General features: G+C 44.5%; 1 protein-coding gene across 1 annotated transcript; it reads left to right on the top strand.

Annotated features, from left to right (window-relative positions):
* Positions 1 to 7607: 7607 nt before the first annotated feature.
* LOC308292983 (small conductance calcium-activated potassium channel protein 2-like) lies at positions 7608 to 16384 on the top strand (the record flags this gene model as incomplete). The annotated part of the gene is made up of 11 exons (XM_080735409.1): positions 7608 to 8216; positions 8623 to 8913; positions 10371 to 10466; positions 11308 to 11604; positions 12348 to 12383; positions 12750 to 12871; positions 13312 to 13453; positions 13965 to 14075; positions 14716 to 14843; positions 15594 to 15663; positions 16154 to 16384. The coding sequence occupies 11 exons, from the start codon at positions 7608 to 7610 to the stop codon at positions 16382 to 16384; spliced, it is 2133 nt and encodes a 710-aa protein (XP_080591535.1).
* Between the last annotated feature and the right edge of the window lie 477 nt (positions 16385 to 16861).

The following is a 16861-nucleotide window of genomic DNA, read 5'->3' as shown; positions in this document are numbered from 1 at the left end:
GGTCCCTGGAGGCTGGAACTAAATGTTTTGAGATGGGGGTCCGTGAGATGAAAAGGTTTGAGCACCACTGACATAGAAACACAGGTTTTTCAAAGACCTTTTCAAAAATAGCAGATCTACAAGCTCACAGTGAGCTTGTATAGCTGCTATTGTTCAATAGTTAAAGCACAAACTAACGCAGTGAATCCTTGTACCCAGGGCCCAGAATTTGGTGCGACACCCCTGAAGAGAGAGAAAACGTTGGGACTGTATAATAGATTACCCTATTACCGGCGCTGCCCTTCGGAATAGCCCTGCTCTTAGGGAGCGTGTCAGACATCCCCAGTGTTTTGGAGTTGCGGTTTCACGCTCCGGTGCACCGTGCATGCGCTCAGGGGGGGCTGGAGGACGGAGAAACAATGCTGGTTGGTTAAAGCACCAGTTAAAGTATACAGAGAATGAAACTCCGGGCCGCTGCTGAACAAGGATAAATGGTGTAACCCTGTAATGTGTCGTAGAGGAATGTCCTGTTGCTCTCACCTCACAGTGCAGTTATCTTTTGATACACAGGACTCTTAAATTGAACTTACGCCGTCTATCTCCGGGGCACATAAGGGAAATGGAATGTGGTCCATCTCCTGTTATGCACTCTGTGCAGATTTGATACCGTGCCAAAACCAGAAATCATAACGGCTCATTTACTGTAAAATGCTTATTGGGAAGCACTGGGGCGTGAGTGACATCTGGCGGTGTCTTTTAGAACTGCATCGTGGACAGGTTTTAACAGCTGGAGCTAAGCACCACAGACAGTGATGTGGGCGAGGGGGCAACAATGTGATGGTGCTAATTACAGGAGGAGGCGTTCAGGGAAGTTAGCGCTAAATTAATAGGAGCAGATTATGAGTGTTGTTGACAGTCGATTCTAATGAGAATGTTCGTTATCGGTTCCGGAGGAGAAGACGAGACAAAATGAAAACATAAAAAAGTCAGTCAGGATTTTGATTTGTTTGTGTTTATTGTTCACTCATTACTTTATGTGTTTTGCCCTACAGCATCCATGGTGCAGCTCATTACCCAAACTTGTCATTTAACAATAATCATCTGCTAATGAATAGCTGGAGGTGATGATGCTGATGATGATTATAATGATGACAGCGATGATACGAGGACAGTGAGCAGTATGGTGGTGATGATGATGATGAGGGGAGAGGAAGCGATTGAAGAGGACCTCATCCATTACATCAGTGGTTCTCAAAGTGGATTTCAGGGACTCTCTAGGTTCCTTTATGGGGGTCTAAAAGGACCCTTACAAGTCTGTAACTTTGACAGTGTACAAATGGAACCGGTACATTTGGTTCCATTTGTACACTGTCAAAGTTAAGGGAAAACCTTCAAATTTCAGAAGTTTGAGAACCATTGCATACATGGTCAGTCTGAAGGGCCTACCAAGGCGGGAAGATCAGCTCAAGTGGGCATGACGGATATCTATATCTATAACTATATCATCATCATCAGCAGCAGCAGCAGCAGCAGCAGCAGCGATGGTGGTGGTGGCGGTAAAGTGCCCAGTAGGGCGGCTTGGGCCCACCGTCATTAGTTTCCTGTCTATCCTGAGAGTTGATGGCTGCCCCCCTTGACAACGCAGCCATCTGTCTGTGTGCTGCCGCTGTGCAGTGTGCATTTAATTACTCTCCTGATTGGATTAGGCATGCCCGCCACCATGCTGACGTGCGCCCCCTCTCTTAATAGGGTTTGCTGTCGCCTAAACAAAAAAAAGAGGAGAGAAAACAAAATTAAAGCCCACGCGTCCACTTTTCTCTGTCTGTGACTTTTTCAGAGTAGACTTCGGAGGCCGCGTGCCAATCAATCACTATCTCGTCCTGTCATTCTGCGCTCTCAGCCGGTGCATGCAGGGGTGTCGCACCAAATTCTGGGCCCTGGGTACAAGGATTCACTGTGGTTTAACCCCTTTAGACATTATTACGCATTATTTTGTGCTTTAACGTGAAGATTTGTGCACGTCTTTGAATATTTCAAATCCTTCTAAGGTTTAAAAAAAGAAAATGTTTCTATGTCAGTGGTGCTCAAACTTTTTCATGTGAAGGACCCCCAAAATGATATGTATTTGGCCACGGAACCCCATCTCAAAATATTTAGTTCCAGGGACCCCCCAGAAGCTAAATTTGAGTTATAAATGTTCGTTTAAAAAAGACATACATTCAAAGATTTGCACACATTCTCACAACCTTTCAAAATAGCAGATCTAGAAGCACTGTGTGCCGCGCTGTGGGCTTGTATATCTGCTATTTTTCAATAGCTAAAGTATAAAATAATTAAGGCCCCTCCACCTTGGGCCCTAGTAGCTCAGTCCCACTCCCCCCCCACCCCTTGTGATGCCCCTGAGTGCATGTCTGCTGACTGACTGTCTGTCTTCTCTGGACATCACGTTGAGCTGGTGAACTTGTCTTTGAGACAAGAGACCAGGGCTGCCATTCAGAAGCCAAACAGCATGACACTGGGTTCCTCTCAATCAGGCACAGTGGTAATTGGATGGAGGATTATCCCTTTCTTTCTTGTAATGGAATGTAATGTAATTACGTATAGCAAAACAAGCGTTTAGAGTAGAAAAGACAGTTTGAAGCCCAGCAGGCTTCATGCCAATGTGGCATTTTAACTTGTGGCAACCAGCCATGATGTGGCATTAGTCGCTGGTCATTATGTACCCTCCCACCGGTCTCATATATCATTAAATGATTATATTTTATGTTGTGATATTTGTCTATTATTGTAGCAATAGATAGCTCTAGAGTTAAGACCGATGTTGTCTAAACTTTACAGTGACTGTATGTAGTCTCTTAAGCCCCTAATTATTAAGGGTAGGCCTAAATGGTAAATGTTGCATTTATATAGTGATTTTATCCAAAGCCCTTTACAATGTGCTTTATATTCAACCGTTCTCACACACACACACACACACACACACACACACACACACACACACACACACACACACTCACGCACCGCCACCGATGCGATGGCTGAGGAAACCATGCAAGGCACCAACCTGCTCCTCGGGAGCAATTAGGGGTTCAGTGTTTTGCTAAAAGGGTCTTAAGCCCGGGGCCTCATTAGAACTCGGGCTGTCAATTTATTTCCCCTGAAGTTAAGAACAAAGTCGCTGGCAGCAAAGCTCTGAGTCTGAACCATACATGGAGCTGTAAGCCTGTGTGTGTGTGTGTGTGTGTGTGTGTGTGTGTGTGTGTGTGTGTGTGTGTGTGTGTGTGTGTGTGTGTGTGCTTCTGGATCCCAGAGCCTCTCAGCATCTGTCGAAATCTTTCAGTTTCTGGGGACCTTTAGTTAAAATTAATGCCATTTTACATCTGGCTGTTTCCATGACAGAAAGTGTGTGTGTGTGTGTGTGTGTGTGTGTGTGTGTGTGTGTGTGTGTGTGTGTGTGTGTGTGTGTGTGTGTGTGTGTGTGTGTGTGTGTGTGTGTGTGTGTGTGTGTGTGTGTGTGTGTGTGTGTGTGTGTGTGCGCGTGTGTGTGTGTGTGTGTGTGCGTGCGTGCGTGCGTGCGTGTGCGTGTGTGTGCGTGTGTGTGCGTGCATGTGTCTCTCGCTTCCTCTCTCTCTCTCTCTGTCAATCCCAGTGGTGCATTGGTGATTCAATGTTTGGGGGGTCGCTTATCTAGAGACGTCACGCGCACGTCGCTCAACACCTACTATACAGGTCTATTGATATGCATAATGGCTTGTTTCTTTGTTAAAGCACCCTGTTGTGACACTAGACTAAAGCCTCCCAAGTGTGAACTTGGGGGTTTTGGCATCAATACATGTCCGTTTGCGTGAGAGGTGTGACCCCTGCTCAGAAAAGATAGGGGGCGGCGAGGGATGTGTGCGACCCTGGACTAATTCAACACTGGTCAATCCCACCCCCTTCCCTCTCAGTACATGTTGTCTTCAGCTTATATTAAAACCTTTCTTTATCCATGGATCATTCTGTCTGTGGTACTTGACCTATCCTCCCCTCCCTCCCTCCCTCCCGATCTCTCTCTCTCTCCGCCCCCCCCTCTCTCTTTCCTCCTTGGTGGCTCCCTCCATTTAGTGGCCAGAGCGCTGTTATCTGCCCCATCTGTCACATGGATTTAGATAAACAATGGTGGATGTCATTGTTATGACTTTAACCACACACACACACACACACACACACACACACACACACACACACACACGCACACACACACGCACGCACACACGCACGCACACACACACACGCACACACGTACGTACACACACACACACACACACACACACACACACACACACACACACACACACACACACACACACACACACACACACACACGCCACCCTGCCCCCACCTGGCCCATCTCTCAGTCCGTGCATATTGTCCGGTTAAACGGGTGACATATTTGATATTTCATAAGCCCATAAGTATCAGATCTGTGACTCCCCAGGTCTTCTTGATTAATCTCTAATCTTGCGAATTCATATTGAAAGGCCATCAGTCACTCTGCGCTGCAGATTAAAGAGGATCCGGGAGCACGGCCAAAAAGCCTGCTCTGGAACACAGACCCGGCCCTTTCCTGATTGATGAAAAGATCAAATTGAATAGAATATAATAGTGTCATGTTGTTTATTATTACACAAACACATCCATTACACAAGTCAATTCAGGTGCACACGACGCGCCTGCATGTATTCACATGCAACTACATGAACATACAGTCATGCACATATTCTCAGAGATAATACACAGATGCACGCAGACACACACACGTGCATACAACACACTGAAGATGTCCTGTGTCTGTCAGATGATACAACATCTGCAATGGTGAATGTCTAGTGCGTGCAGTCATTAAGCTCCTAGCTTTAAGGAGGACGTCACGACCGTGGACAAATGTTTAAGCAGGAAATGCAGGGCAACAATGGGATAAATGCCTTTAAATGCAATGGATATCCATTGGTCGTTCAACCTTTTGCACCCTGTAGGGATTGTAGTTCATAACCTCTGCTTAAAGCCGTGGGAGGGGCAGCGTCATGACGTGGCTCATAATGGATTGCCTCAAAGATCATACAGAGAGACTAGAGGTTTGAGGATGTTTTGATGCAGACACACACAGACTCATAGCGTTCTTGGTTCAATTCACTTTCTGTCAATATGCACAGCATTGTTTGTTTATTCTATTCTGAGTGAGAGGAGTAATTTTTCTCGAAAAGAGGTTATTGGTGTTTGTGTGTGTGTGTGTGTGTGTGCGTGCGTGTGTGTGTGTTTGTGTGTGTTTGTGCGCGCCTATATTTTACAGTCAATGGTGCGCGTGCGCGCGTGAGTGTGTGTGCCTATGATTCATCAGATATGAAGGATATTTGAGAAGAGAATACCAGTGATTTTCTTCCTTAGGCCTACAGTGGAGTGGTTCCATATTGGAGACTGGACTGAGGTATTCTACTTAAGGTAAGACCAACAAGAGAGAGCAAATATTTGGCAAGGCAACACACTCTGTGGGACTCGAAATGCCTTGAAATGCCTGAATAGTAGCTCCAAAATCTCAACAGCTGCTACTGTTTTTTTGTATCCTGGAGAGGTTGCGATTAAATGTTCATGAGTATGAATGTTGAATAGTAATATTGAGGGCATTTAAGTTCAATACAAACTTCTTCAACATTTTTGTTCCTTTGCACTTAATTCTTTTTTCATTTCCCCCAATTTCATTGACAAATCCCTCTTGTGTACATCCTGTCACTGCCAACTCCTACTATTGATCTGGGGAGGGTATAGACTCCTGATACACAGCCGTTTCCTTGCACCTTGATTGATTGGAAACGTTATTAGTCAGAAATGTAAACGGCACGTGGTACAGCACGACATTAAAGCTATAAGAACACTTCTCACTGACAGGGACACAGTGTCACTGGAAGGGCATAATGCGTGTGGAGGAACATGCTATCCCTCCCAGCCCTCTGTAGTATTCATTAGAGCAGTGGTTCCCAAGCAGTGGCTCGGGAGTCGGGACCCATTAGTGGGTCACAGACCAGTTTTTATGGGTCACGACTCAAGTACAAATCCTATTCTCCTTTCCTACGTAAAAAGAAAAGAAAAGAAGAAAACAAATTTCAAAAGATTTTGCCCCTCCGAAAACCTTTTTAAATAAATATATTTTTAAACAAACACATCTAAGAAATGCCATCAATTCAAAACAAATAATAATTTATAGATGTAGTGAAAATAGCCAATCTAAACGCGTGGCGTGAAGCGACACGTTGTGTGCTTGTAGATCTACTATTTTGTTTGTTGTTAAGTTTGGGTCCTGGGCAAGCGTCTAATTTATCTTTTGGGTCTTGAGCTAAAAAGAGAACCACTGCATTGGATCCTCCGGCCAAGCCATTCATTGTACTTTGTATCTTCCTAAAAAACTGACATAATCCATTGTACAGAACCAGAATCAGAATTTACTGTCACATCACGGGTTTACAGGTGTAAACAGATTCCTTTTCGTACAAGCTCCCATCATTTGTAGTTCTCAGGAACGGGAAGAAGAAAGGTGATAGAAAGAAGAGAGAGGAAACAGGATAGATTAGAAACAGGTCAAGCTAAGACGCCCTAAGGGCGAGAAGCGAGGTCGCGCACATGGGCGCGTGCACATGGGCAGTCTCCTCCGGCACATGGGCGTGTGCAGGCATGGGTGTGGGTGGCTGGGGACATGGTGCTGGCGTGCGCTGAATCCCGCTGATATTGGTATTCCCAGATATGACAAGGACAGAATTAATTTGCAAGTGTCTTTGCCATATATGGAGATGACTGACTTCTGACATCATAGACGTCTGACGTCATAGACCACATGAGACTAATGCAATATGTCCATATATGGACATCTGACATCATAGGTGTCTGATGTCATAGACCACATGAGACTTAATGTTGATGACATCAGGGATCTCCATATATGGGCATAAAAGGGATTGTATTAGTGTGGTTGCCCTAACAGGGCTTCATGTAGTTTCATGTGGTCTATGATGACACCAGACATCTATGATGTCAGATGCCCATATATGGACATATTGTGTCAGTCTATGTCTATGATATCTGACGTCAATTTGCAAGTGTCTTGGCCATAAAATGGAGCATGAGGTGTGATAGACAGACGGACATGTGCTGCAGGTTTTCATTAAATAAAATCATACTTAATCCCAATGTTGGAGTAAAGAGAAGAATATACATTATGTACATAGACTCATATATCCCAGATATTCATGAGAATGACAATGGTATGTGAGGCAGTTATAAAAAGGAAGCATGTACTTTAGTTTATAATAATGTACGGTACTATACATTATATGTACATTATTGTAAAAGAAAAAGCAGCATATAAGTACATCTAATTATCTCCACAAGCTGTCAACCGTAATTAGAATCCAACTGCGGTACATTGTCCCTGTGCTTTTCTAATCAGTTTTGCCGGGTTTCACTGCCTCGCCAGCCTCCATCTTACTCTCACCATCTGTCTCTCTGTCACTGTCTCTCTCCACCTCTCTCTCTCTCGCTCTCACCTCTATAAAACTACAACAGATTTGGTGACTCATCACCTATAAAAAAGAATCACCACAATGGAGCCCTCCCCTTCTATGAACTTGTCAAGTGCGGACGGAGATGAGGCGGAGGACCAGAGGCCCCTCCTCCCATCCAGAATGATGCCCCCCCCTCCGACGTTCCCTCAACAGTGTGGACTACACCACACCGTCCAGACAGGGGCGGACCATGCAGCCTGGCTGGACAGAACGCAGGCCGCGGCCACCACACCATTATACAACGGCTACCTTTTTCATATCTCCTCACCTCAAACGCACAGGACGGGAGACAAGGACCGGGGCAAGTGCAAGGACAGCCACAGGGACAAGAAACACGGCGGGAAGAAACCAAATCATGCACACGGGGAGCGTAGTCAGTTGTTCAAGTCTAAAAAGTCCGGTTTTCACGGGATGCAACAGGAGAACGTCACTTCCTTCACTGACATTCCCATGGCACCACGTGGGACTCCTCACACGGTGCCCGGCAGGTCCCACCTCACTCGCCAGAAAGCGAAACGGGGAGTCGCCGGAGACGGCAGAGGTTGGAGATCATCAGTAAATGTTCCGAAGGAGTCGCGTGACCGGCAGGCTCTTCCGGAGATCGTCATCAGCAGCAGGGACGATGATGACCTCCCCGCACAGGGCCAGGCATGTACACACATAGACATCAAAGGGGGCTTGAGCCCCTGCCCTTTTATCCCTCTGTAAAAAGCGCCCTCTCCAGACCATGAATGCAATTTTTACAATGGTGAGAGAAATGCAAATGCCCTCTTTCCATGCCATATCTGAAGGCAGCATTCAAGAGAATTGTCTTGTCCAAACTCTCCCGAACTTGAATTCAGCATCTTATGTTGAAAGTATAGCCCTCTCTGTGTAGAAATCCATGATGTACGCCACATCTCCAGTATTTACTTGATTATGCTGTGGTATCAAGCACCGAAAATAGCTGACCTCCAAGCTCACGAGGTCTGCTATTTTCAATATTTTCTCCCCAAAGCCCTTTTAGAAATGTCAGCCCTTGCCTCTCTAACATTCTCTACACGTCCCCGCACAGGGCAGCGAGGCACTCCTCTCCCACCGAGATCTGGACCTATCGGGGGCCATGGGCCCGTTGCCTGGAGACCAGTACACCAGTAGCACCGCTGTCAGTCCCAGTCTAGAGCCAAAAGACAGCAACAAGGATGACCAGTACTGGCAGACCCACGGCATTGGCAGGAGGCTGGTCCGTAGAAGGGCGCTGTTTCAGAGGAGACAGCTGCTGAACGACTGTGCCCTGGCCGTGGGGCTCTTCGGGGTGGTAGTGATGGTGATGGAGACCGAGCTTTCCTGGAGTGTGTACAGCAAGGTCAGCAGGGGTGTAGCACCAAATTCTGGGCCCTGGGTACAAGGATTCACTGTGGGCCCCCCATGAATGTTTTTCATACCCATTTAGACTGTCTTTGAATATATCAAATCCTTCTAAGGTTTTTGGAAAAACCTACGTTTCCCATCTCAAAATATTTAGTTCCAGGGACCCCCCAGAAGCAAGATTTGAGGTACAAATGTTCGCTTAAAGAATACCTATACCGGTATTCAAAGATTTGCACACATTTTCAAAAAAAAGAAAAAAAAAAGCAGATCTACAAGCTCGCAGTGCGGCACTAGCTAAATAATTACGGCCCCTCCACCTCCAATTACGGCCCTAGTAACTCAGTCCCACTCCCCCCCTCCCCCCTTTTTTTCTAGGCCATCTTAACTTGACTCCACTCTTTCCTCATCCCTATTCAAACCTCTAACACACAATAGAAGATATTATGTCTTTCTTTTTCTTTTTTGGCTTTTGTGGCAAGTAGAAATCAATACCTTTTCTTATAATACTATTCAAAAAATTACCTTCATTACTCTTCCACTGCAACGCTGGCTTTCATTATGAGAAAGCCATATTGGGAAATTATTTCAGTGGTTTTCCATCTATTACTGTAGCTTTTGCGCAAGGATTTATGTCCATAATATCATGTTCACTAAATCAAGGAAGTGCATTATCTAAATGGAATGCATGTGATTGAAGATTAGAAGCATACAGGATAGGATAACAATGCCATAATGCCATATCATAAATTCAGCTTCTAATGGTAAACAGCCATCGGTAGTACTACTATATGATATAATCATTACATCATATACAATACATTATATTGTAAGTGTGTGTGTGTGTGTGTGTGTGTGTGTGTGTGTGTGTGTGTGTGTGTGTGTGTGTGTGTGTGTGCGTGCGTGCCTGTGTGTGTGTGCGTGTGCGTGTGTGTGCGTGTGTGTGTGTGTGTGTGTGTTTGTGTGTGTGTGTGTCAAGGTTAGTAGAGTTAACTAATACCCAACTAAAAAGTAAAACTAGGTGTGAAAAAATATTTAAACTAGACTAAAAACACAAAACAACTGAAACAATATGACAGACTAACAGTTTTAGTCTATCAGTTTGGTCACGTTTTTTTTACTGAGACTGGGATGTCTATATGATTTTGAGTTGATTGCCTTCAGAAGGAGTTGTGTATGTAGTGCAATACCTATTCTGAACTTCTGACATTCCCCCCAGAGAAATAGCCCCCAAATTATAATGACAAAACTGAAATGAATACAGGAACTAATAAAAACGAAACTAGAACTAAATATTTTAAGCAATAAAAAATAAACTAGCAGACCCGCATGATGTGAATCTAACTGGAACTAAATTAATTGAATAAATGCAAATCAATAATAACCTTGGTCTGCGTGTGCGGCACGCGCGCGCGTGTGTGTGCGAGCATTAATCTGCATGTGTTGTCACCGCAGAGCTCCATCTACTCCCTGGCTCTGAAGTCGGTCATCAGCTTGTCTACCATCATCCTGGTGGGCCTCATTATCGCCTATCACTGCTGTGAGGTGCAGGTGAGAAATGTCTTCATATTCTCATGATCAAAATGTGTGTTTTGACAACCAGGTCGTTTAAAACCTCAGTGTTACCTCAGCTATCACATTATGTCAGATTGCTACACAACTCCCAAAGGGTACTCACACTGTGACGGTTTGTTTGTTACTGTCACATCCTCTGAGTCTGCTGTCAGTCCTTGTTGGTCACAACCATGTCCTCGGCCTCTGCCATCAGTCCTCATTGGTCACTGCCGTGTCCTCGGACAATGGCGTCGATCCTTGTGATCGCTGGGATACACCTGAAAATGGAACAGACGTGTTGCCAGTACAGGGAACATCACAGCTGTCAGCAGACATAAGTCTCAATGCCCAGGGGCGCCTGCTGGCCTACTGGTCCAGGCGCATACCACTTAGGCATTGCCACATAGGCATGGATGCCCGGCTGCGTCGCCGGTTCGATTCACGATCCGGACAACCTTTGCTGCATGTCCCTCCCCATCTCTCCCCCCATTTCCTGTCAGTCTACTGTCCTATCCAATAAAGGCAAAAGCCCCAAAAAAAATCTTCAAAAAAAGAAGTGTCAATGCCCAGGTGCTACACGACCTAAAACTGCCTAGAACTGGAGGACTGATTGTGGCAATTTGTGGGGTCATGTGATCAGTGACATCATGAAGGTGTACTCTTTGACTTTAATTAAGCAGGATGCTTAATGAAATTGACTCATAAATAATAGCATCGCTCACTTCACACTAGGTGTGATTTTTATTGTCCAATGTTCCCCCCAGAATATGGATGGTGGTAAAGATATAGCCTCAAAACCAACAAAAAAACCATTCATCATCGTATCCTCATTTCACAGCTGTACCTTCTCGATAGCGGCGCGGAGGACTGGCGCATCGCCATGACGACGGAGCGGCTGGCGCTGATCGCGCTGGAGCTGGCGGCGGTGGCGGTCCACCCCTACCCGGTGGGACTGCAGGCGTACTTCCAGCAGAGCTCCTCCCAGCGGCCCCCCGCCGTGCTGTCTGAGACGGAGCTGGAGATCGTGCTGGCCCTGCCCATGTTCCTGAGGCTGTACCTGCTGGGACGCTCCATGATGCTGCACAGCCGCCTCTTCACCGACACCGCCTCCCGCAGCATCGGAGCGCTCAACAAGGTCAGGGGGTCCACCGCTACAGGCTCTGTGTTCCAAGTTATAAGCACGGCTTTGGGCAGTACTGTGTGATGTGATAGGGGGACTTGAAAATACAGTATATATTATATATAAGCATACAAAAAATGTCTTGGGAACTGCTTTTTCAAAATTTGTTTGGTTTAGCACAGTGGTTTTCAACCAGTGGTCCGGGGACCACCAGTGGTCCTTGAGGGGGTTCCCGGTGGTTTCCAGCAAAAATGATGGAGAGTTGGAAATCAAATGGACCTTTATAGATCTTTAATATGAAACAAAATCCGTAAGGGTCCATTTGGTTTCATTTTACGCTATCAAGAGTTAAATTATTGTTAAACATCTGCATTATTTTAATTCACAAGTCGAAGAATTAAGAGAGTATACAAGAATTGTTATTTCATGTCAAAACGGCATGAAATTGTGGACAAAGTTGTATCCAAAGACAACACTCTCAGGTCTGGGAGGCTAAATCTCATTAAATGGTGGTCTGTGACTTAAATGGTATAATAATGGACCTTGAAATTAAAACGGTTGAAAACCACTGGTTTAGCAGAACCTAAACGTTTGAAGGCAGAGCTTCATCAAGATGAGGCTTTGGACGGCATTGTGTGATGTAATCCATGTTTCAGTTAATGACTTTGAAATTGGGCACACCATTTGGTCTGGGGTTCAATTCTTGAAGTTTGGAATCTTCCTTTACTAAGACCCATGTTTTTATGTCTTACATCTAGGTGGGCCGATCGGTCATTAGAGGTTTGAATCTCGAGGTGTGACCATCACACTCTTGCTCCCATGGAATATATCAGTGATTTGACGTTCTCTGTCTATCGTATACCCTCCACCTTGTTGTTTTACCACTTTTTCTTCCTCCTGATAAATCCACTCCCTGTAATCTCCCATCCTCTGTTGGTGCTTTTTAAGAGTGACGAAAATGACTGACCTTTTTGCCTCCCCCTGCAACAAACCTCGTGTGTTGAGCTGAAATAGGCTTTCGTGTCCCTCATCTCATCTCCTCTGTATTATGTAAAGATAATACACCAGGTAATATACTCAAATACTGCATAGTTGAATGTAGGTACTAAGAGCACTGTTAAAAGTGAGACATGAGTGATTGTGTCATATGTGATCTCTAGATACACTTCAATACTCGCTTTGTGGGGAAAACACTGATGACCAACCACCCTGGCACTGTCCTGATGGTTTTCAGCGTTTCTCTCTGGATAGTGGCTGCGTGGGGCTTACATGTTTGTGAGAGGTATAGTATGTGATATTGAGGGAATACAGTCAATCCACTTACAGAAATACTTCACTTCTCAATGTATATACTATCCGATTTCCTCTGTGGTAAAGAGCTGACAATATTGTCCGAATCTGGACAAATTTGAACCCGGTGTGCATGAGGTCATAGAGACTTGTCCGTTTATTTCCGTGTGAGAAAACGGACCGTGGCGTGTGCAAAGGCTTTAAGTCAGCCACTGTTGTTGTTTTTTTTGCTTTTAAAGGTAGGCCTACTATAATTTGCGTTGACTTTGTGCCATCCATCATTTTCAATTGGTATAAAGAATAGTGAAAAATACACTGTTATTACCAGTACTACTTGTAACGTTAGTATTGACTGTATTGACAACTCAAATAGAGTAGAGTGATAATAGCAAGCCATGTGGGTTCAATAGACTGTATCTCTTTATCCTGTAGACACCACAACTACAAGGACCTGAGTAGCAACTACATGGAAGCCCTGTGGATGGTCTCCGTCACCTTCCTGTCCATTGGTTATGGAGATGTGGTGGCTCACACCTACTGTGGTCGCAGTATCTGTCTTATAACAGGAATAATGGTAGGCTGATAAAATGGTCCATTTCACTCACCTTTAGTACCTTTTCTCCCTTTATTGAGCTAAATAGAAGGGAAGCACAGAGAGAGAGAACAGCACAGCATAGTGGAGGCCCACGGGAGTGCAGGCTAAAGCCACATTTATACTCATGGTCACATGATGGTGTTGCTCATCAAAAATAACAGATTTTCAGGCTAACAACACAGAAAGACAAATGGACTATAATTAATAGCATGATATGTTTTGATTTTTCTTTGTTGAGTAAAGTTATCTGGATTTATTTTATGATAATACTCAAGAGAGTCAAGACCGAAATGCAATTTCATTGAACTGTCTCTCTCACACTCACTTGCTCACTCACTCACTATTATGAAATGCAATTCTAACCATTGTCTGCTTATCACACACACACACACACACACACACACACACACACACACACACACACACACACACACACACACACACACACACACACACACACACACACACACACACACACACACACACACAGGGAGCCGGTTGCACTGTCCTGGTTGTTGCTGTAGTTGCCAGGAAACTGGAGCTGACCAGGGCAGAGAAGCATGTCCACAACTTCATGATGGACTCCCACATCACCAAGAAGGTACTGATCCACACCTGACCTTAGCCTAGACTCTAAGCAACCATGTATCATCTAATCTTTGGAGGTTGCACACTACAAAATTATGCCTGATTTATAATTGGTTGCACATGCATTTCCCCCTTTTTAGTAGTGAAAATAGCAGATCTACAAGCTCACAACACGCTGCGTTAAGAGCTAGTAGATCGGCTATTTTCACTACTTCTTAATTATTATATTTTATTTATTGCATTTCTTAGATGTGTTTGTTTCTAAAAGTAAAAATAATAGAGGAGAACATCTTTTGAAATATATATTACATTTTTTGTAGGAAAAGAAAATGGGATTTTTACTCAAGTTGTGACACTTAAGAATATGTCTGTGGCCCACAACTGTCCCACTGTTTGGGAAACATTGGATGCTGCAAATGTTTTTATTTTAGCATTTTTGCAGTCTTCAAAATGAGTGCTTATGCTCTATTGGGTGTTATGACAGATCAAGAACGTGTGGCATTTGTTTATTCTAATTCAGTAAAACAGCAATGGAAAAGACATGTTGGTGAAACTCTAGCATTGCATGTTGCACCATTGTGATACTTTGCATTTAAAACTATGGCCTGCTAAAAAAATAAATCTGTTTGTTTGATGTCTTCTTTCCTCCACAGATAAAAATTGCAGCAGCAAATGTGCTGCGAGAGACTTGGCTTATCTACAAACACACTAAGCTGTCAAGAGAAAGAGATCACACCAGAGTACGCATGCACCAGAGAAAGCTACTGTTGGCCATCCACCAGTAAGGAAACGATCAAATAATATGGCTTCATAAAGCCCAAATATGTATATGTTACAGTTAGTTTGGGTAACTCAGTTAGATTGGGGTAGGAGCGCTTGTTTTTGTTCACCTCATGTCCCAGTGGTAGAGCATTTGACTGCATTAGTCCGACGCTGGTGAATGCTACTATGCCTAACCCTAACCCTAAACCTTACCCTAAACCTAACCCTAACCCCTAACCCCTAACCCTAAACCTTAGCCTAAACCTAACCCTAACACCTAACCCTAAACCTAAACCTTACCCTAAACCTAACCCCTAACCCTAAAACTAACCCTAACCCTAAACCTAACCTCAGTAAAACTATGCCTAAATCTAACCCTAATCCTAACCTCAGTCAAATTATTCCTAGTTCCCCGAAGGAGGCTGCGCCTGCTCCACATTGTGCACAAAAACGAGCGCTCCTGTTCTCAATCTAACTGAATCTCAAACTAACTGTGACATATGTATTTAATAAAGGTTATGATTAATTTTACATTTGAATATTGTTTCCCCTCTTTAGCAGTTATCTGATAGTGATGAAAGGTGGGAACATACAGTATACTAATGTAATAGTAAGATGTTAAAATAAAAATAAATGAATATCAACTGGCCTCCTTAGAGGAATTTATAATAACATGTATAAAAACATGTATAAGAAGTGTCAAATTCACCTCTTATATAGCCTATATTTAAACTGTAATTTTCATCAAATATTCCTTTGTGCTCTTCAGGTTGCGTAGTGTTAAGATGGACAAGAGGAAGTTGGCAGACCAGGCCAACACACTAGTTGACCTCTGCAAGGTGAGCCATGCCAATCATCATGTTATCTGTATTACACAGTCACCTCAGAAAGAATTAAAAAATACTTCCATTTTATCTATTCCACCTAGCACAGGGGTGTCACTTGTGGTTTCGGGGCATGGCAATTGCCACTCCCTTGCTTTCAAATTTAACCTCAAATTTTAGATGAACACTTACAGACGCTTTCTTTCTGCATTAACCATAGGCCTATATACATTTATCACTTTAAACTGGCCTCCATATTTTGGGCTTGTCATTACATACTGCCCTCTTTTTCTGTTTTCTTTTCTTAGCTGATGCAAGCTCACAATGCATCATGATACGATGCGTTGTGAGCTTGTGGGCCACTTCGGACTCAAGTGGTCACTTTGTTGCCACACTCCAGTTCTAATGAAATTACTCCACTGACCATCACAAACCTTACTGGCACAACTACCGTTACCTCCTCCTCATAACCAACTCCCATCACTTAACTCTGTGTTCCACTCAGATGCAGAACCTGATGTATGATGTGCTGTCGGAGGTGCACGGCTGCCGCGGGGACCTGGACTCTCACATACACAGCCTGGAGAAGCACGTGGAAGAGTTGAGCGAGGGCTTCAGGAGCCTGATGCCACTCCTGTCCAACACCCTGTCCACACAGAACTCCTCCATCCGCCACCTCCTCAGGGAAAGGGAGGGGATGGTAGAGAATGCTAGCATGAACGGGAGTGACAGGTAGATGGAGGCAATGAAAGTTTGTAAATTAAGCAACCTGGAGACCAAGAATTCTGAAGATTATCTACTGACTAACAGACCAAGATGATCTTGGTGCTGAAGATTGCATACCCAGCCCTCAAACGGAAACATACCCAATGGTATATTGCAGTTTCTCAAATGGGGGTATGTGTACCCCTAGGAGTACAGGAGAAAATGAGAATATTTATTTTACTGTTATTGGTAAGGACAAAACATTGTCTTTGGGTGAACCTTCTCATCTGGAAATTGTTAAACCAAATTACCGTACATCAATACCTGAGAGACAGCCGCTGATACGAACGACCTACGGCCTGGTCGCGACCTAGGCCACGACCTGGAGGTCGTAGGTCCCGGTTCTGGAGGTCGTAGTTCGCGGTACATACTTGTTAGGTCGCGGCCGGTCTAGTTTCGCGACCCCCGGCCGTGGTTGCGCCACCTCGGTCGTCCCCGGGCCGTTGTT

The sequence above is a fragment of the Nannobrachium achirus genome, assembly GCF_963921795.1.
Source record: "Nannobrachium achirus genome assembly, chromosome: 10".
Lineage (NCBI taxonomy): Eukaryota > Metazoa > Chordata > Actinopteri > Myctophiformes > Myctophidae > Nannobrachium > Nannobrachium achirus.
The sequence above is the reverse complement of the archived record's forward strand: the minus strand, read 5'-3'. Positions and strand labels throughout refer to the sequence as shown.